Source organism: Bombus bifarius, unplaced genomic scaffold, assembly GCF_011952205.1.
Source record: "Bombus bifarius isolate JDL3187 unplaced genomic scaffold, Bbif_JDL3187 scf7180000008165, whole genome shotgun sequence".
Lineage (NCBI taxonomy): Eukaryota > Metazoa > Arthropoda > Insecta > Hymenoptera > Apidae > Bombus > Bombus bifarius.
Window position 1 is genome coordinate 1,709,562 of NW_022884487.1, and position 21,011 is coordinate 1,730,572.

Genomic DNA, 21,011 nt, shown 5'->3' on the forward strand with positions numbered 1-21,011 from the left:
AATACATGAAATGATAAAGAAAAGTTAAGAATATAAATACAACACAAATATGATATGGATATGTATTATTTATATAAAAAATATAACATAAATACGATATGTAAGAAATAAAATGAAACAATAAGTAAAGAGTATTTTTTTATATTTTAGCAATAAAATATTATGACTATATATCCATATATATTTTTACTTACAATTTGACACATGATTTGACACAATAATTCATCTGAAATACAAAATAAGTAGAAAATAAAGGATATTGTGTATAAAATAATAAGTAAAGAATGTTTACCATCTCGTATGAAGTAGAATATTATAACTATATACCTATATGTTTGTGCTTTGTTTACTTGATGCAATAGTTCATCTAAAATACAAAATAATAAATATTGAAAAAAGCTTGTTTGTATTATATTTTAAAATCTTTTTATCGTTATATATAGTTAAAAAGATAATGATTTCCCTAAATGCTCGCACGAAATATAATCTTCTGTTAAAAAATATAATCTTTATTATAAAAAGTATAATCTTTATAATCCTTTTGATTGCCATATGTGATTAAAAAATGTTATGATTTCGCCAAATATTCGTACCAAATACACATATAACGATGCGTGTAACAATAGTTGGTGATTTGCGAGGTCCAATCTGATTTAAGAGCGAGAATATATCGAATGAGGAAACGTGGAACATTGAACCGGATAGATAAAAATGTCATCACCAACTGGTGGAGTTTCCTGTGTAGGATAGTATCAGGAATAGCTTTTGGAAGGTGATGATTGATCAATTATAATTCCACGGATTTCACGTTATTGTGTGCATTCAATTTGTAAAAAGAATGTTTGAAAGTGAGATACATTGAAGGTAAATTATGAAAGAGAAACTATCGATCGAGAAAGAACGTGGTAAGAAATTAGTACGATAGTACGAGGATCCTAACCTTGTTGAAAATGAAGTCTGGCACTGTGAACAAACATAGAGGTTCTACGCTTTTAAAAACGGAAGAAAACGAACAAGTCTATCAATTGATAGGAAATCGGTGTCAGGTAAAAACTACTTTAACGAAAATTTGCACCTGCGAACATCATAACTGTCATTATAGTACTATGATTATGACCTAAATTTTATCTGTCGATCGACAGATATAGATAAACGCGTTCTGTCAACTTCATTTTTATGGTATTTGTAAATAATCTCGTCATCGCTGATATTCGAATTAAACATTACTTCCGTTTGTGATATATTTAACAGTGCAGAAAAGAATGTTCAATGTTAAAGATATTTTATTAATTGTTTTGTGTGAAAGCAGCACTGGTTTTATATATTTTTTGCTTAAACTTGCTGTGAGAATAAACTCATATGCTTAAAATTACGTATTAATCATGAATGAGTCAAATGATGCATCGAAAGAATAGTAATTATGCAAAAATTTTCCACAATATAATTATATACTTGTTTTCCAGTTGTTGTTGCAATCTTTGTGCTTTCTCATATTGTTTATGAATATTTTATGTTATTTATATTTAATTAATATAATGTTAACATAAGAATTAATTGTTCAATGAGTAATATAATACTAGAAGAAATAAATAATTTTTTATGCCTTGCAGTGTTTAGCAGCTGGAGTTATTCAATTATATTTGACTGAACCACCTTTACACAAAGAATGGATAAAGAAAACTACAGGTATTATAACATTGATAAGGGATAATCCTAGACGTAGTTTTTTCCTTCGTTTATATTGCTTACAAAGGAAAGCAATGTTATGGGAGCATGAAGTATATAATGCAATGGACTATAAAGCACCAATGAGTTACTTCCATACATTTGAAGCAGAGGATTGTATGACTGCTTTTAATTTTGCAAGTGAAACAGATGCTGTTACATTAAGGTAAGTTGTATTAGGATATGAAATAAAAATATCAAATAAAGTGTTATATATTCTTTTCTGAATTTAATTTTGAAAAATTACTTGGTTTTAGAAACATTCTTCTTGATAAGTTGAATGCCAAACGTCAGAAAAGGCAACAAAGACGCTCTAAGGTAGAAGGAGAAACTCAGCATGGTGCAACATTGCCATGGAGAAATCAAAGCAACGCATCACCTGTTGCATTTAGTACAGGATCAACTTCTAATTTATTAAATGGAACCCCAACTACAATTGGTGTCAATAGGAGTGCTTCTAGTAGTTCTATGTACAAAAGTAAAAAGAAAAAACGAGAGAAAACCAAGAAAAGATTAACGAAAGATGACATTGGTCCTCCATCCAATTTTAGGTTGGGAGTTTACTAATTTGTCCCATTTATGCTTGTGCCTATTGTGCCCACTTATAATTTTGGTTACATTTTACAAATATATGTTTATATTTATTTTAATATTTTTAGACACGTTACACACTTGTCATGGAATACTAGTAGCAAAGAATTGGAATTAGACAAAGTCGATCCACATTTAAAAATATTTCTTGATATAGTTGGTGTGTCGGAACATCAATTCAGAAATCAAGACACGCGTGATTTTATTTACGATTTTATTGAAAAAAATGGTGGGATGAATGCCATTAGGGAAGATATATCTTCATCTGCCCCGAAAACTAATGCACTACAACAATTGCAACAACAACAACAACATCAGCAACAATCTCCAGCTGCGCCTCAAAGACAGGAATATCCCCCTCCAGTTCCAGCAAGAACAATAACAGTTTGTTTATTTTTCTCTATAATATTACATGTCTATATAAAATAAGCAGTCTTTATGAAGTACGTTTTCGAACATTTTTGCAGCATCAAACACGAAGTGCTCCACCACTACCTCCAAATCGAATTAATGCACCTTCAACACCGCCAAGTGTACCACCTAGTGCACCACCTAGTGCACCACCTAGTGCACCACCAGTTCATAGAACATTACCATCTCGACCGCCACCACCTTCTTTAACTTTCGCACCATCACTACCACCACCTCCACCTCCGCCTCCTCCTCCTCCACCACCTCCACCAGCTCCAACTCCTGCTCCAGCTCCAGCTCCGCGTTCTAGAAGTAATTTAACTACACCTGTTCCACCTCCTCCACCATTACCAAGTACTGATGATGGAACAGTCAACGCAAGTGCTATCAATAATAATAATACTACTAGTAATGACAATAATAATGGGGATATCGCTGATCTAAGGTCAACGCTTATGGAATCCATAAGGAGTGGTACTAGACTTCGAGTTAGTATTAAAATGAAAAATTTATAATCACAAAGTCGAAATTGTATAACTGATTTTGATGATTATATATTATCTTTCTGTTACAGAAAATTGATAAATCTGAAGTAAAACAAAGTCCCCCTCCTCCGGATTCAAGGAATGCTTTGTTAGAAGAAATTCGTCGTCAAGAATTTGTGTTAAGGCCCGTTTCGAACGAAGTAAAAAATGAACGAAGTAAACCAGCGTTTCAAGGAGGATTAGCTAGTGCTTTATCAAGAGCTCTTGCCGAGCGATCAAGTGCAATCCATAGTGAAAGTGATGATTCGACTAGTGAAACCAGTGATGATGATGATGACTGGGATGATTAACTCAGGTCAGAAAGAATTAACACATAGGATTATGAGATGTAATCTGAATGATACCTTGTTAATAAAGATATGAAATATTGTTTCAGATGAAGCATATGACTCGAGGAATAAAATAATGTATCACTGTGATAAATCTGCTATCAATAAACATGTAAACAGATTAGCTACTTTAAATGTATAATATAATGATTTTGAATTTGATATCCAAAGAAGAATGAAAATCACATGTAAATGTTCCGAAAAAGGAAATCACATAATGTGTTATCAGGAAGTAAGGCATATTTACATGGATAGGGCAGGTAAGGGCAGAATAAAGGTTCTGGTATAATTTCAAAAGAATTGTGACATGCAATTATCTGGTCTGAAGGAGAAAAGAAGATATTATATAAAGCAAATACGATGTTATATAACACAACAGGCATAAAAATATCAATTTTTCGTTTACTAGTATTTATTCGTTTAACTGAGGATCAGCATTTGCCAAATAAAATGAATACCATGGAAACGATTACACCTATTCAAGCTGTTTCAATAAATATTATAAGAAATATAATAATAATACAGTTAAGTAAAAACTAGCGTAATTCTGTAGTGCAGTTAACAATATTACAAATTCCATGTAAATTTGTACTATTACTTCAAAAGTTAGTACACTTCCTGTATGATGATTACGAAATTTGCCTTAGTTTGTCCTGCCCAATTCGTGTAACTCAAAATACATATAATTTTAAGTTAGCGACCGATAGTCCAAGATGCACATTTACGGTGGAACAAAACTGTAAACGTAAAATAGATTTTCAAATTAATTGGAGTTGATCTATCAATCAGAATAGAACAAGGAAATAAAAGTATTAAACACATTACAATTTTTCTAACTTAATACTCGAAGAGATTGCAATAATTTCGATACTAAACTGTATACAAAAGATACATCGAAACTATGTTAATTCATAGGAACTTCACCTAAAATCTAAAAAAAAAAAAAAAAGAAAGAAAAAAAGAAACGTATAGTTAATGTATCTATATGTATTATTGTACAGATCGACTTTTAAGAATTTAAGCTTTTATCTATTATAAAATTAATCGTATTACGCATGTTAAGGTCGACTTATATACCTGACGTTTCAAAACTGGAAATCGAGCCTTGTAAAAGTATACATAAGTTACATTTAAATTCATCAGTATGCTAAATCTTTGTTAAAGAAACGATCTTCTCTTTTTTTACTGTTTTGTTTATAGACTTGGAAACTCGTTTGAGGTATTTAAATAACGGCCTTGTATCTAGTCGCCTACGATGCTAAAACAGGTGCCCTGAACTGATGTAAATTATAATATCTTAAAGGAGTTTCTAGAGTCTTTAAATATCCCGATAGATTAAGGGATGATAATTTTTAATACTTTATTACACTAATCTTTTTTACGTTTTTTTTTATCCATTAACTTATTGTGTCAGTTCTAATATCTGTCGGCCTCTGTATTAAGAGAGGAAGTCATGAGAATGGTGTTTTACAATATACAAACGAATTAAATGAACTTCCTTACTTCATCATGAAGTATGAGCAGTCCTGCATTGTTGGACAATATAATTCATTCGTTCAATTAAAAAAAGAAAGCAGCGCATCAAACGACTCTTCTTAGATTTATCCTATTAAAGTACGTAGACGTAAGGTTACGATTAACGATGTAGTAAGAATTGTATATTTTCACGTGTGTGATATAGGTGTCGAGACCACAGGATTGAAGCGGAAACAGAGAAATTGTCTATGGGAGTGTATGAAGCACAAGATAAAAAGTTTTATGCCACTATGGAGAAATCCTAGTCACACAGAAATGAGAAAAAAGGAATATGTTAATTATTAGTTATTGTATTTTATTATATTCTATGCAATATTATTGTAACGTAAACGCTGTTCGACGTCCGAACTTCTCTTTCGATTGACTAGAAAAATCATAGTTGCAGGATTTTTTGCTTCGATTACTGTCGAATATATGAAAATACCGACACGAGAGCGTAATTAAGAGAAAGAGGGGATCTACGCTATATTTGTTAACTAGGATAAAGGGAAAGTAGCGAGAGATGTTAAAACAAAAGACTTGTTACATATGATAAGCTAATAAGATTGTATGAAGAATGGGAGAATTACAAAATTTTACTTTGAACGCATTATATAGAAGTATTGTTGCATTTAAGAAGAAAAAGAAAAGAGAAAAAGAGCTATTAATGGGCATGTATCTTTGTCCAGTTTTAAGAAGTAAATTGTTCTTCTATTGAATGTACATATAACATAGTACATGTTACAAATCGTATTCGGTTTGTGTTGTGACTACCAAATATCAAAAACTATAAAAAAACGAACATATAACAAATATTAATTTACTTTAACATGCAACTTCCTCTTCTACTGTATTATTTTTTGTATTAACTAAAGAAGAAATAGACTCATATATAATTTATAGCGCAAATTTTATGAACTAATGCAGAATGAATGTTTCTTCTTTGTTATTGTGGAAGAACAAAAAAGAAAAAAGATTCATCTACAGAGATGATAGGGTTCGTGATAGCAGAAACCTAAATCTGTTATGTGTACATAGTTTTAAAAGGAACGTTGAATATACGTTAAAATAATGTTTATACTATTTATTTAACAGTCAGCTTTTATATATACTGGAAATTAGGTTTAAGTAGATCAGATATGTATATCGGTCTAACTAAATATTTTTGCTATGAATATGATGAGATAAATAAAATATGCGTGTGGAATTTGCGATTAAAAAAGAACCGGAAGTAAATATTCAAATTTTTTCGTTAAATTTGTAACGATAATTACCCATTATTAATTACTTCGTTTGTGAGATTCGAATGTTATAACTGTATTCAAATATACAAGAAAACATATCAAAATTTTGAAAAATATTAAATGATGATTTTGTATAGAAGCAAATATTTTGTAAAAAAAGAAAGAAAGAAATACCTTTGATATGGGACTAAAATTATATCCGAATTGATTGCATTAAACTAATAAAAGACCAACTTTCCAAATCTTAGAAGAAAGTAGCTTCTTCGTAAAATTGTAATTTCTAAAAAAAAGATATGTATCATGCCATTTATGTAACTGAAATTGTTGACTTTATCGATAAATGTTTAAATACAAATATATCAATAGACACGAAAGAGAAAGGAATAGACGTAGAATGTTGTAACTTATTCGTTAATAACTTAGTCGTTTACGAAAGATGTTGAAGCAAAAGACTGTTAGATAAAGTAATTTCCTGAAAATTTGCACGTTGCATCACTTGTTAACTAGATACTTTTAACATAAACGTTAACGCAATCCACAGCTCTTACCTACTAAAATAGACAATCATGCATCATGAAGTAAAAGATAACATCTGATTCTTTCTTTTTAAAAAAGTATCAAATTATTTATTTATCAATTACTTATTTATAACATGATTACATAATATATTTAAATAGAAACAGAAAGTATATTTTAATAGAGGATAGAACATTCGAATATAGAAGAAATTTATCTCTAACAATAATATTATAAATTAATACATTTGATACATCAATTTCAGATATCTTATTATCAGTTATTCATATACAAAGATAAAAGAATAAGAGAGAGCTATCTGTTTTCACAAAGATCAATATAAAATACTTCTTTACATTACATTACTGTTAATTATCATTTCTTAACAGCGGTAATGTGGTAGGAACAGGAACAGATATACTAAACGCGGCAATAAATACGTTGATGATAGTTATTAGAAAAACTCCAACTACCACGTAATTATTAATTTTTCGTGCCTGTCGTGATTTCGATTGTCCTTTTATGTCAAATCGACCTTTGAAAATCAAACTGACGCCTACGGCCACCTAAAATTTGATAGCATCTTTCTCATCAAACATACTCTTCTATAAAACAGAAAAAATAATATTCTATACTCGTTCGTATCTGTATCATATTAGTTTGTTGCAATTCGTTATCCATTAAAATTTAGAGAAGGTAGTAGAAAGAAACATTGCGTTAATCTGATGGAGTATTATACCTGGAGAAGGAGACTGATAATGATTAAACTCAGAATCAGAAAAAAAGTGGGGCTCTCTCGCTGATATTCAATCAGGTATCTTAATTGATTTGCATTGGCGGTGATTAGGGCAACATCCATCATACCTTGTGCTACAGTCTTTTTCGCGGCATATGTATTTGATTGTTTGTATGCTTGAGACTTTTTGTCCGTCGTGTCGATGGAGATAACATCTTTCACTACCACTTCTTCCACCACCTCCAATTTATTTTCTTTCTCTTTTTCATCCATACCTTCTCTTTTACATTAATTCCACCTTTCTCTTCTTTCTTCGCTCGAACACACAATGCCTTTGTTATTTTCAATCTTTGGTCCGAGATAACTCATCGATACATAAATAACATTTATTTCTTAAATCCAATAGATATCTGAGGATCAATTACACATTTATCACTATATCTTGTCTTTTATTCTTAATATTATCAGTTATTGAACCAAATTAGTGTTATTTCGTTACTGGGTCAAAATTGGACACTTTATCAAGGAGAATATAAACGTGACAAAGTGTTCTATTACAGTACTGGAACTAAAATTCTGTTCTTCTATGATTCAAATAGTCGTCAACAAATGATTGTCATCCGGAGCTAGCAACGTCGCATGCACATTGTGATCGCTTAATCATCAATGCCGAGAATGAAGAATGCTTTGTTCAAACAGGCTCTTGTGAGAAATATCTTACAATGTAAGTTTCTCCTTATACGAATTTCTTTCCTACATTTTAATGAAATTTTGACAGAATTATAGGATTATCGATCCTATCGGTATACAACAACATCAACATACATCAACAACGGTAATAGAGAAAACTTGGAGATTTGTGTACTTACCCGGAAAGGTGATCAAAAAGTTGCTGATAGCATTGAATAGGTTCTAATTTATCGGAGGTATCGTTGGGAGTGAAGCCAGTGCAAGAATAACGATAACTATTATCGTGTTGTATATTAAACTCGACGTGAAGCTCGACGCGGTTTTAATGAAACCACATGTGACGCTTGTCAGAAGAGAAATGTTTAAGGACAATGGTTGTATATACTCAATGGGTTTATCAATCGAGGCATCGTAATTATGTTAGCTGTTCTATCACGAGCTTATCATCGAAGACTTATTCGAAGGACAAAAAAAGATAGGTAGGAATAATCACGAAGAATTTCTGTTATTATTTCCATGTTGATTGTTGTGTGACTGATTAATTTATATTCAAGAGATTTTATAATTACGAAAACATTTCATCAAATGCTATAAATAGAGGAGTTGTAGTAAGTTCATTTAACTAGGTATTTAGGTGTAATTAGCAGGAAGTTTCTTTTCGATTTTCAATTGCATTGTTTGGCCGATTGCAACTCCTTTAATTGATTGCATTTTAACTCTAATAGAGAATGAGTCATCAATTACGATTAAGTTTTTTTTATGTGAAGCGAAAAGAAAATATAGAAATTAGAGATAATACTGATTAACTTTAATAATAAACACAAGAACTACAAGGCGAAATATCGTTGCCATTACTAATGACAGAAACATATCATGCCTTTGCTATTGTTTTATTCAATATTTACTTCATGCAATCTATTTCTGTGCATATATATATTATTTAAGAACGATTATGTGAGTGATCTTCCTCGTAAGTATAATCGATAAACTTTCAGACATTTCTCGACGAAGATTTCGAAGTTTCACATTTTTTTCGAGACAACAATTTGTACAAGGGGAACGTGTTGTAATTGTTTGAATAAGCCACTATGCAGCTGACACCCGCGTTATTTGTAACGTGTACACAATTGATTAGCACGAAGATTAAATAAATCTTGATTTTATCGATGACACAGTGACTGCAGTATTTCATTTATATTTAATATACAAAAAGTGAAGATTGACAATTGACAGTGACGATCATTAGCTGTATTTATATGGACAAGATTGTGTATCGATCCAGGGTTTCATGATTTAGGTGTATCGATACAATCGGTCAGTATTGATAAATGAATGTATGCAAAGAACATAGAAGTTTGTAACTAAAAAAAAGGAAGAATGTTTATTATATGTTAAATATTTAATTGATAAATGTTGATTTTTTAATAAAATATTTGTTATACCAAGGATGTGAACATTTAACAGGCGAAAATATATCTATTATGTATCAAATATTTTTTATCAAGATATTCACTATACCAAGGATGTGAAAATGTAACAAGGGAAGAGATATGTACAATGATACATAGTTGTATCACTTGTTCAATGTATTTTTGACAAATACATATTTACCTTGATTTCTAGTAGCATATTTATCGTATATACATTATTCTAGACGCAGTCTATTTAACGTATGTAAAACCATTACAATCAGCCGAACTCTTCTTGGGTAAAGGATCGCAATCTATAGCAAATAGCCTTGAATAAGTATTGAAAAAAAATTATTATAAAAAAAACAAAGAACAATATATCGATTTCGTGAGAAAAAGTAATAATCAAACTTATATAATGTAAGAGCACTTGGTGCAGGTGAAAGCTGGATGGGAAAAGAGTAAATTCGCCATGTACGCCGGAGATGAGGACATCCACACTGCGAACGAGCGTCGACTTTCGGTACATGCACAGTATCGGTGCATGTTTTTTTCAAACATTTTTATCAAACGGAAGTGGTTATGTACAACTATGCACCTATCTATATAATAATCGTGGAATTAATTCTGACATACTTATCTGTTCTACTTATTAAAAATTCGTCAAGGATACTTATAACAACAGAATTTTTCCTTCTTACTCTTTATAACGACAATTTTGGTGAAATATCAATTTCATCATAATGACAGCCCTAAAATAAAATTATAATTGTTGCAAATTGTTATAATTATAAATGTTGCAAAGAAATTACACACTGGAAAGGGCCGAAATGATCAGACGGTAACGGACACGAAATTATAGCTTCGGAAGTCCATAGACATACTTATAAAGACAGTGACGAAACTCGTTCAGGTATGAAAGTTCAAATTACGTCGTCAGAAGGGAAACTGTAATTCGAGCTTATGACGTGTACAGTTTCTCGTCGATCGAATCGAGAATGTCACGGAGATTATTATTCCCGCACTCACTTGTAACGTGCCCAGCCAGTAAAATGGAGTCAATGGTAAATGTAGTGTTTGCAAAAAGTACACACCATTGTATTTATTATAGCATTTATACTAATTAAGACCAAATATATTAAATTTCCTAGTACTAATATCTAGTAGTAGTTTCACATGACTTGAAAATGTGATACTATGAAAATGAAATATGTATAGAACTTAATAAAAAAACTTTATGGGAAAAAAGAGTATTATATAGCCACTATATGTTATGCTTAACTTGAAAACTGATATTAAATTTGCAATTAGAAATAAATTGAAATTAATTTAAAATAAACACAAATATAAGAATGAAATAAAAATATATCTTTGTTAATAGAAGTTGATGGAAGCATGGTACGCGAAAGCGGGACATGGAGAGGTTGCAAGAAATACGAAGTCAAGCGTGCCTTAGGGCAATGATGCAATAACGGCGAATCCCTTCCAAATTGATCGACGTTCTTTGACCAACAAACTGGATTTTCCTGAAATAATAGAGAACGGCATGTACGCGACAGAGACCTTGTCGGTGAGCTGTAAACATACTTTCAACACTATTGTTTTAATACTTGTCGAAGTGAATAACATGCAAATATAAAAAACAAATTTAGTTGAAATATCAGAAAAATGTCAGAAGAGAAAAGAATTTTTCTCTCAATTTACATATTCGATACTTGCATGTTGTAATTCTTCATTTCAAGCTAAGTTTCTCTTTTGGTCTTCATTAACAGCGATTCAATTGAGTCGCCTTTGCGATGATTTGACCATTTATAGCAGCGAGGAATTCGGTTTCGTGAATATGTTTGGTGCCTCGGTAACACAATCATGATTGTATTTATTTTCACGAATGAAAAATTGGTATTCTACTTGGAAATATTTGTAATTCTACTAATTTTGCTGGTTAAATTACTCGGTTATACGGTGACGTCCAAAAGTTTTAGATCAGATAGATTTCCCACGGTATCTTAACGAATTTTAAAGAATATTATGCAACTATGTAATAGTTTTGTATATGTATTATACTACATATTTTCTTTTACTTATCATACTATTATACTCGATACTGCTTAAAATTCTTTTATTTTTCGTTTCTCGAATATAAAGTAAAAAATTTTCCTGGCTGGAAATTTTGGCACACTACCATATATCCATGATATTCCATATTTAATGAGTTTCATGACTACTTTTTGAGAGGAATTCCGTGTACCTATAACAAGGATCTCCAGGAAGATAAAAAAAGCTTGTTTTCCTCGGACAATGTTTTAAATACTAACTTTGTTGAGTGCTAAACATGCTTGAGATGAATAACAGGAAATATGCAAACGCTTTAACATCTGTTGGCAGCGGATATGGTTTACTATCTCGTACGGAAAAGACTTGATAGTCAAAATATAAAAAACAAATTATTAGATAATATTCTCGATTTTCCATTTATATAATCAATTTTTACTAAATTTCATTTAGAGAAACTTATCGCTTTACCGTAAAAGTCGTTGCTCTGTCATAATCATTGTGAGTGTCCCTTTGCGAATTGATATTTAGACAATTACAAATCGTAAAATAGGAAATTTCATTCACTGAAGTATTCAATTTCTCATTCTATATATATTTTTCAGTGAAAAGTTTGAGGAAGACATGGTACAAGTTCAGAATTTCAGCAGCAGCGCTAAATAGTACAAAGTAAGAGATGTGACCAGTACATCGGCACTGACAGAATAAATTAGTTCGAACTTAGTTACAACAAACTAATTCTATCGAAAAAATGAAAGTGAAGGGAAGACTATACACTATTTAATAGATAAAAAATAATTCAAAAATAGAACACGGGAAATATTGAAAAGCTGTCTGCTTTTTTCAAATTCTGCTAATTTCCGTTCGACTGTTTCAGGACCTCACAATATGTCACCGCTACGCCAGCATTGAGTATTGCGCAAAGAACTCCTTTTCCAATCCATTAGTGACGAATTACTCGAGACGATAAATGAAGTCAGCCAACTTATCGGTTGTCCTGTGACACTGATCAGAAACTAGACCGGAAGCACGTGTTACAATCGCAAATAATGTTGGTCGAGAAGATAGGTTATGCGGCGATTATATATTGGGGCTACAGACTTTCCCGTGATGTAATATACCGAATATACAAGAACTTTTTCTCAGTATCTGTAGTTGATTTATGTTCAATGGGTAAGTGGGCAGTAGTCACAGGATGTTCTCATGGAATTGGAAGAGCGTACGCGGAAGCATTAGCGAGGATGGGTTTGAACGTGATCCTGGTCAGTCCTGATACGGAGAATTTAAAATCTATCGCGAGTAATATCGAGGCGATGTACAATGTGAAGACAAAAGTAATTAAGCTGGATCTGTCGGAAGGTCTGGAGACGTACAACGTGATAGAAAAAGAAATGTTCGGCTTGGAGATCGGCGTGTTGATAAATAATCTCGGCATGTCATATCCGCATCCGGAATATTTCCTGGATCTTCCTCACAAAGAGAAGATCTACATGAGTATCGTTCATTGTAACATAGTCGTTGTAACGAATATGTGTCGAATCCTATTACCACAAATGGTTGTTAGAGGAAAAGGAGTCATAGTGAACGTAGCCTCAATGGTGGCTGTGTTGCCGAGTCCTTTATTGACAGTGTTCGCTGCAACAAAGGCATACATTGTCAAATTTAGCAGAGACTTACAGATAGAATATGGAAAACAAGGTGTAATCGTGCAGTGCTTGTTACCAGGCACGGTGACAAATCATACGACAGAGTCACCGCGATCAGGATGGCTAGTTCCTACACCTGAAAAATACGTTCAGAGTGCGATCAGGACTATAGGCAAAGAAAATGTAACCACCGGATTCCTGCAACATTCTATTTTGATTGGAATAATCAAATTTATTTACCGAATATCGCCGAGTTCCATCATCGTTTGGATGATCAATATTATGGAAGGAAATCGGAATAACGCGCTTCGACGATATGTCGGATGACTTTGTAGAAATATACGGAGATTTATTTAAGGGAAATGTTTTCTTATTTTCCTTTCTTTTATATTATAGAATAATGGTAAATTCTAGATATAATTAAACCTTACAGTTAGTGTGGAAGAAGATATTGTTCCTTTCAAAACTTTTTAAGATAACTTGAATTTAAATTTAAATAAGAAACCGGAAATGGACAGTGCGCTTCGGTACATGATCGAGACCAAAATTGGATTCTTAGCATGATTATATATTTATGTGTGGCATATAAAATGTTAGAAACTAGTAGTTATTCACCTGAAAAATAACGAAAAATTGTAAAAGTGCGTTTAAATTTAAAAATATGAGTGTGGTTATGACTCACTTGTTGATATGCTTTGATTTTATGACTTGGAGAAAAAATGGATAAAACGTATATTGTAATTATTTTAAAAATTTCTTTGAACCATATTATACATTATGCATATTATGGAACTATTCACCCTGAATATTTTTAATCTATACTCAGTCGGTAACGTTGACACGAAAGTAAAAAGTTTTATTTTCATGTTTCGATATCTCGAATGCTACATTACGATTATAGTTGTAAACATAATTGTGTCCTAAACTTTTCTCTTTCTTTGTGCATTACAAATAATATTTTACTGGAAAATCTAATTCTTAAAAACAATTTGAGAGGCAGGTTTGTTGATAAGTGATATATGTATATTTTTAGAATGATGCGTCAAATACTTACGTTTTCAGTATGTTTCTAAAAAATCTTTCTCCATTATGATTATATAGAATGTAGTATTTGTAGAAGATATTTATTTGGATTTTTTTATGTAATAAACATATTAATCTGTATTTGAGAAGTATTACTCTCATTTAACAAAAAATATATTTTTTAACCTTGTTACTAGGTACACCGGTAATTTTTTTAATATGATATTTAATAAACAATATTTATTTTATACATGTAAAAAATCTTCTTTCTCGCGAGCTAACTTAAAAAATTAAAATTATTGATTGGTAAAATATTGGACTACAAAATTTTTCCTAGGCAGGTGTCACATATAAAATAAGCAGAGAAAAATCGCTTGGCACAACATATATTAATATAATTAATCGATTTAAGCACTTAATTTGTGCCAAAATGGATAATCGACATTATGATAATCCATTTGATGATTATCCTAATGTACTTTCAGCAAATGTTGTGAACGCAACTACTAATGAGGTAATTATTGTTCAATATATATATATACATTATTCAATAATTAGATAGTAAATTATTATAAGCATATAAATATAAATTATTTACAAGCATATGTGTATGTATGGAACTTAAAGAGATTGATGCTTGTTAGATCAATGAAGACTATAAAGAAACAGTAAAAATATATATAAAAAGATTAATAGATCGATTGAAAGAAAAGAAAAACCATTGGACTTATAACGATGATTATTCCATATATACTGGATCAGCAGGGATTGCGTACATGTTTTACAAATATGGAAAGTGCTTTAATGAACCAGTTTACATTGATGTATGAATCCTTCAATATTCTTATTCCTTTAAAAGATGAATTATTTCTTAAATGCACATTTTTTCTGAGCAGGAAGCAATGGAATTATTAAGGATATGTATAGACAAATTCAGGGGTAAAAGAGAAATTACATTTTTGACTGGTATTGTAGGTCCACTAACCTTAGGTGCAGTTGTTTTTCATTCCAAAGGCTATTCTGATGTAGCACAAAATATGATTTCAAAGTATATAGTTTAATAATATTTCACACTTATACATGTACAGAATTTGAAATAATATTTTTAAGTTTTATAATTTGGATTATCTTTCAGAGTAAAATCACTGCAATCAGTTGTTTTAAATGAAAGTAGTGATTTGCCTGATGAGTTACTTTATGGAAGAGCTGGTTATCTGTTTTCCCTCCTCTTCTTAAATTCAAATATATCTCCTGCTCCCATAGAAAATGATCTTATTAAACAGGTACTATCAGAGCAATGAAAGTTAAATTTAAAGTAAAGGTAATCAGTGCTTTAATACACAATAATTAAAAAAATATCATATCAGGTCATAGCACTCATAATTAAATCTGGAAATCTGTATTCTGCTTCAAGAAAGTACAAAACACCTTTAATGTATGTTTGGCATGGGTCAGAGTATATTGGTGGTGCACATGGACTGGGTGGAATACTTTATATACTATTACAGGTATGGTATAAATGAAAGATGCATTAATTATGTTTTTGGTCGACTAACCGACTAACTGATTAATCGGCTTCCAAGAAGCCAACTAGCCATCTCTGGGGATCATTTTCAGATATTGCTACAAAATGTTGAATTTAGGATTGTTTAATATTACGAATCCAAAGAAAAAATTTGTTGACATTGTTTGTTATTTATATATTTATTTTATTATGTCTTGTTTCTTTGTTTTAACAAGCTTTTGATTATGATAAAATTAAGAAATAGTGGCCAAAATTCCTAGTCAATTGGTACTTATTTAGGATATTTCAATAAGTACTAACTATTATTTTAAAATTTTTATGTAATAATCATGTTGCACATAAATACATTCCTACAAGTAATAATATATACATATTAAAAAATATTAAAATTATACTAATGACAGTCAAGAAAGAACATTGAATTTTTATTTCTATATCAAGTTATTAATAATACTAAAAATTTAAGGCCGGTCAATTGGTTTTTTTTGCCGACCAGTTGTCGATTTATCACCGATTACAAAAATGGGCCGATAATCGGCTGAACCAGCTAGACTATTAATCGATACATCTGTAGTATAAATACAAATTTTTGTTATGCTATTTTAATAGCAATACTTGTATGAAAAATTTTTTGTAATCTTCAAATATTTAAATCTATTTATAGGCACAGCAGTATTTGACACAAACTCAATTACAGAAGGATATAAAGCCTGCATTAGACTTCCTTCAGAATATACGATATCCTTCTGGAAACTTTCCATCTTCTATTGGAAGTCACACTGATAAATTGATCCATTGGTGCCATGGAGCACCTGGAATGACTATGTTATTTTGTTTAGCTTATGAGGTTGTTATTGTTTAAATCATATAACTTTTAGTAATTTTAAATTTCTAATACATAATGAAATGTATGTGTATATAGATATACAAAGATAAAAATTATTTAACAACTGCTGTACAATGTGGAGAAGTGATTTGGTCAAGAGGATTACTTAAAAAAGGATATGGAATATGTCATGGTGTAGCTGGAAATGCATACACGTTTTTAAGTCTTTTCCAGCAAACAAAGGTTGTATTGAATTTACAATAAAGATATAACATAATTTGGATAGATATTATCAGAATAAAGTATTGATTTTTTTTGCAGGATATAAAATATCTTTACAGAGCTTGCAAGTTTGCAGAGTGGTGCATGGATTATGGAACACATCAAAGCAGGTCACCTGACAGACCATTTTCATTATTTGAAGGTATTTTCTTATAAATAATAATCATCTTTTCTTATCTTTTATGGAACTAATAATATCTGTATATATTATTTTAGGTCTTGCTGGTACAATCTATTTCTTGATTGATCTTCAACATCCACTTTCAGCAAAATTCCCAGCATACTCCACTTAAGTGCGATATACTTCAATTCTAATTATTTATTCCTCATAAAATTTCGTTTAAAAATGACACTTTAAAATCAATTATCGCAATTTAATTCACACTATCCATACTATTTGGGTTTGAATTATACATACTTATATTTCGAATATGTAAATCTATGTGTACTTTACTGATACATAATAAATCTTATACACTACAAAATAAAATAATTCTACAAGTGTTAATCCTAATTTTCTGATTTATCTTACTTTCATAGGGATGAAAATTTTTTCTAAATTCATTTCGAAATTTTTACTTAAAGCTGAATACATTAAAAAAAGTCATGGATTACGCGAGAAATCTATTGACCATTTTGTATTGAAATATCGTGCCATAATCGATATATTTTTATATTATTTTATAAAAAAATTCGGTAAATAAATATCTAAGTTTTATATAAAGTTTTATAATAACAAGGGCAGTATTGCTTCTTCGATAGTTCGAGAAAAACAATGGTAAAAGTGAAACGTGGATCAGGTGCAGCGGTAGACTCAACGGCTCGCTACGTATTGGTTAACAGGCCACTAATATTCATGGCGGGTCGTGCAATGGTATTTGTAAAAGCGTAAAGAGAAAAGCTTTAAAAGAGTTGCTTCGTTGAATTCAAATGTATGTGCTACTACATACTTGTATATATCTAACTATAATACTTACTAACAATCTAAATCAATTAATGCAACATTACACGTATCTTACGTTTACAATAAATTAATAGTACTCATAATTCCTTAATTAATTCCTTAGCAGCACTCATATTCATTCCCTGTATTATGCACATCTATTTAACTATTTACCAAAACCATTTACCGAGATTCTAAATTACCTATTCATACATGCAACATTTGTCCTATATTTACTGCAAATTAATAATACTCATAATACTTTCCTTACTTGTTAATCAATAAGCAAACATTGTATGAAGTAACAAGTGAGCTGTGACATCACAATAACACCGATGTTAGTAGGGACCCGCTTGAATCTTCCACCTGGGAAGTCACATCAGGAGAGAGAACGATGATCGCATCCGTTTCTTCCTGTAAGTATTAACTAATTGGAAGATGGATCTTCTCCTGGATACAAGAGTGGTGTGGTACCGCCGCGCCGCTCGTAAGCATCTCGAGTGTATAAAAGCCGCTTCCGCCGATCGCGCGCTTAGTTTCGCTCGACGGTGACCGATTGTGAAACGACGCACTCTCAACGTGAGTACCATTCACGAGATCGTTGTTACGATTGCTGCCAAGCCTCAACTTCCTTTTACCGTTAACCCTACGGCGCTTACGACTTGCACGGACATCAGAGAGTTATACTTTTTACTTAACTATCGTTGATCAATTTCAAACGTTCCTACTGGACTCTCGTAGTAATATCGGTGTGTTTGTTTCTGTGGTTTAACGTTCAGTCAATGTAAGTCGAAGTTTTTCGTTCGAAAATTTAGTTATTAGGCTTTTTCTCTCATTTAGGATGAAACAAGTGAGAAAGTTGATCCACCTGGCAGAAAGTTCTATCTCGCGCTGATTTATCGCTGACGAGAGTGAAAGTGTGAACCCATCTCTAGGGAAACTAATGAGCATCTGATAAATCTGATAAAACATAAAGTTGTTTGATTTATGGATTAATGTACATAAAAGTGTAGAATAGATTTACATAATTTGCAATTAGGAAACTGTTAGAGTATTTTGTTTCATAATTATGGAACGTGAAATGTAATAAAAGATCATTGTTAACGAAGACGTTTTGTACAAGTTATATTTATTCTATTCTTTATTAAGTTTCATAAAAGGAAGTACATGTATAAATTATCCTTGCCTATATCATAATTATTAAAATAATATTGCAGGATCATCCTAAAAAAGTGATGATTTTCACCTAATCTTTCCATAATGTTTTCATTCATCAACATTTTTTTTTCAAGATTAGTATCATTACTTTCGTAAATATAAATATCAATTTCACCAGAATATATTGCAATTCCATATGCACCAATTCATACGCTAAAATACTATAAATCTCTCGTTCTTTCATTTATTTTGTAACAGTATAATGATTTAAAATTTTGTAATATAGTTTATTATAACATAGTTTCATGAATATATATATATATCATATCATTAATTACGTTTTTATATTATTATTTGTTCATTTTTGCGATTTAGGTTTACAGCGTATGCAATACAATGTTTTTAGTAATTGAAAAAATTGGTGCTACGAATTTTTATATTACGAATATTTGTCGTTAATAATTAACCGTCTTGCTTTTGAAGTTCATTCTCTTACGCGCGTTCTTCGTTGCATCAGAAGAGCGATTGCAAAAATCGGCTCAACCATTCTTCTCACAGCATGACAAAATACAAGATAAATATCTTTTCAAATCCCAATCTTCTTCATTAAAGGGAAAAGCAGGGCATTCTTTATTTTAATGCATCTTTTTTAGTAAAACAGAGTTATAATATTTAATCCAATAATTTCTTTAATCTAATAAATCTCCAATAATAATACTATTATATAATTTATAATAGAATGAAAAATTGTTATTTAAAAATACATAAAATCAAAAATATAGAATATAAAATATAGAATAAATACTAAAATTTTGCCTTTTTTTATTTTAGATGAAAGTCCATTTTACGTTATTAGCAACAATATTGATTGTGGGAGTAACTATGGCATTTCCACAAAAGGATGGTCAAATTTTCAGTAATGAGGCTATAAAACAGGCACAGAATACCTATCTTATTCCGAAAGATGCGACAATACAAAAGGTTCAAGAAGGCATCGAATTGGCAGCGTACGAATCGATTCCTGGCGATCAGAAGATTAATCTTTTCGAAATTCTGGGAGCGCACGTTCCATCGGAAGTGGTGAACAATCTCCAAGCTCAAATCGATCAGATAGGACGGAATTAGACTCGGTTGCTTTTCTTCTCCATCATCATCGTCATCGTTCTCTTGTAAAAAATGTTTTGAATCTAAGTTTTATAACAATTATTTATAGAATGTAATAAGTCTTTTTTTATAATGATGTACTTAGGCTTTTTCATTTTTTCGTAAATAAATGTCTGAAAATGAGGCAATTCGCTTGTACGATTTTTTTTCGTTTAGAAACTGTAATATAAATTCATCTCAACAATAAGGGTACATATATCTAAATGTTTAATTAAAAAAGTAATCATTTGAAAAAGGATGATGATTTATTTTACTTGACTTTATAAAATTTGGTACATACTTAAAATACTTTAAACTGGCCGTCCGCCAACATCATTCGTAGAAAGAGTATTACAACACACATTCCAAGTAACATCATTCATTGTAAAAAAAAAAGGAATCATTCGCAACTTGTGAAATGTCGAACTAAGTCACCTGCCAGAATTATATATATATATATATATATATATATATATATATACGTAGTGATGTTATGGAGAAAGCTGCAGAACCACTAACCAGAGGTACACTTTCACTTCACCTACATTTATGTTACTATTGAAACGGTTCTTCTTTGGCATCTATTATATGGCATTGCCAAGGAATTCAAAACATAATAAGTCAGTAAACGTTCCTCCATGTCTATTATCAAACACAATATTGAAAGGAAAAAAGAAGTCAAGGATACAATAAAATTTAGTG

The 21,011-nt window shown here is 30.9% G+C and overlaps 6 protein-coding genes across 12 annotated transcripts; 5 read left to right on the forward strand and 1 right to left on the reverse strand.

The window, feature by feature from the left end:
• Positions 1–689: 689 nt before the first annotated feature.
• On the forward strand, positions 690–6,750 carry LOC117209028 (neural Wiskott-Aldrich syndrome protein-like). 2 transcript variants are annotated; one of them, XR_004487829.1, is made up of 8 exons: positions 690–1,046; positions 1,611–1,891; positions 1,983–2,276; positions 2,385–2,700; positions 2,784–3,215; positions 3,302–3,567; positions 3,649–3,861; positions 5,283–6,750. XR_004487829.1 is itself a non-coding variant. In XM_033450598.1 (7 exons), exons 1-6 carry the CDS (start codon positions 951–953, stop codon positions 3,560–3,562), a joined length of 1,680 nt encoding a protein of 559 aa, XP_033306489.1. In that variant the 5' UTR covers positions 690–950; the 3' UTR covers positions 3,563–3,567; positions 3,649–6,748. The 2 variants fall into 2 exon arrangements, 1 of the variants encoding a protein (XP_033306489.1); XM_033450598.1 differs by having other exon boundaries at positions 3,649–6,748.
• A 302-nt stretch (positions 6,751–7,052) lies between these two features.
• Positions 7,053–8,799, reverse strand: LOC117209040 (ninjurin-1-like). 2 transcript variants are annotated; one of them, XM_033450621.1, is made up of 3 exons: positions 8,482–8,799; positions 7,616–8,022; positions 7,245–7,442 (listed from the first exon to the last, which is right to left on the reverse strand). In XM_033450621.1, exons 2-3 carry the CDS (start codon positions 7,883–7,885, stop codon positions 7,245–7,247), a joined length of 468 nt encoding a protein of 155 aa, XP_033306512.1. In that variant the 5' UTR covers positions 7,886–8,022; positions 8,482–8,799. The 2 variants fall into 2 exon arrangements, with proteins under 2 accessions (XP_033306513.1, XP_033306512.1); XM_033450622.1 differs by lacking the exon at positions 8,482–8,799 and having other exon boundaries at positions 7,053–7,442; positions 7,616–7,885.
• A 1,705-nt stretch (positions 8,800–10,504) lies between these two features.
• LOC117209141 (probable argininosuccinate lyase) lies at positions 10,505–12,467 on the forward strand (the record flags this gene model as incomplete). The annotated part of the gene is given in 4 exon segments (XM_033450820.1): positions 10,505–10,621; positions 11,093–11,311; positions 11,372–11,578; positions 11,919–12,467. Coding segments are annotated over 4 exon segments (666 nt in total), but the record flags the coding sequence as incomplete, so codon positions are not given.
• Positions 12,468–12,482: 15 nt separating this feature from the next.
• On the forward strand, positions 12,483–13,766 carry LOC117209035 (very-long-chain 3-oxoacyl-CoA reductase-like). Its single transcript, XM_033450615.1, has one exon. It carries the CDS (start codon positions 12,813–12,815, stop codon positions 13,734–13,736), a length of 924 nt encoding a protein of 307 aa, XP_033306506.1. The 5' UTR covers positions 12,483–12,812; the 3' UTR covers positions 13,737–13,766.
• Positions 13,767–14,168: 402 nt separating this feature from the next.
• Positions 14,169–17,558, forward strand: LOC117209031 (lanC-like protein 2). Of its 3 annotated transcripts, none has more exons than XM_033450604.1 (10): positions 14,169–14,470; positions 14,770–14,946; positions 15,077–15,256; positions 15,329–15,480; positions 15,568–15,715; positions 15,800–15,940; positions 16,622–16,804; positions 16,880–17,026; positions 17,105–17,207; positions 17,282–17,558. In XM_033450604.1, the coding sequence occupies exons 1-10, from the start codon at positions 14,429–14,431 to the stop codon at positions 17,356–17,358; spliced, it is 1,350 nt and encodes a 449-aa protein (XP_033306495.1). In that variant the 5' UTR covers positions 14,169–14,428; the 3' UTR covers positions 17,359–17,558. The 3 variants fall into 3 exon arrangements, with proteins under 3 accessions (XP_033306495.1, XP_033306497.1, XP_033306496.1); XM_033450606.1 differs by having other exon boundaries at positions 14,256–14,409; positions 14,774–14,946; positions 17,282–17,555; XM_033450605.1 differs by having other exon boundaries at positions 14,257–14,409; positions 17,282–17,555.
• Positions 17,559–18,205: 647 nt separating this feature from the next.
• On the forward strand, positions 18,206–20,729 carry LOC117209042. Of its 3 annotated transcripts, none has more exons than XM_033450627.1 (2): positions 18,206–18,424; positions 19,998–20,729. In XM_033450627.1, exon 2 carries the CDS (start codon positions 19,998–20,000, stop codon positions 20,289–20,291), a length of 294 nt encoding a protein of 97 aa, XP_033306518.1. In that variant the 5' UTR covers positions 18,206–18,424; the 3' UTR covers positions 20,292–20,729. The 3 variants fall into 3 exon arrangements, 2 of the variants coding, with proteins under 2 accessions (XP_033306518.1, XP_033306517.1); XR_004487835.1 differs by lacking the exon at positions 18,206–18,424 and adding an exon at positions 18,431–18,587; XM_033450626.1 differs by lacking the exon at positions 18,206–18,424 and adding an exon at positions 18,437–18,792.
• The last annotated feature ends 282 nt before the right edge of the window (positions 20,730–21,011 follow it).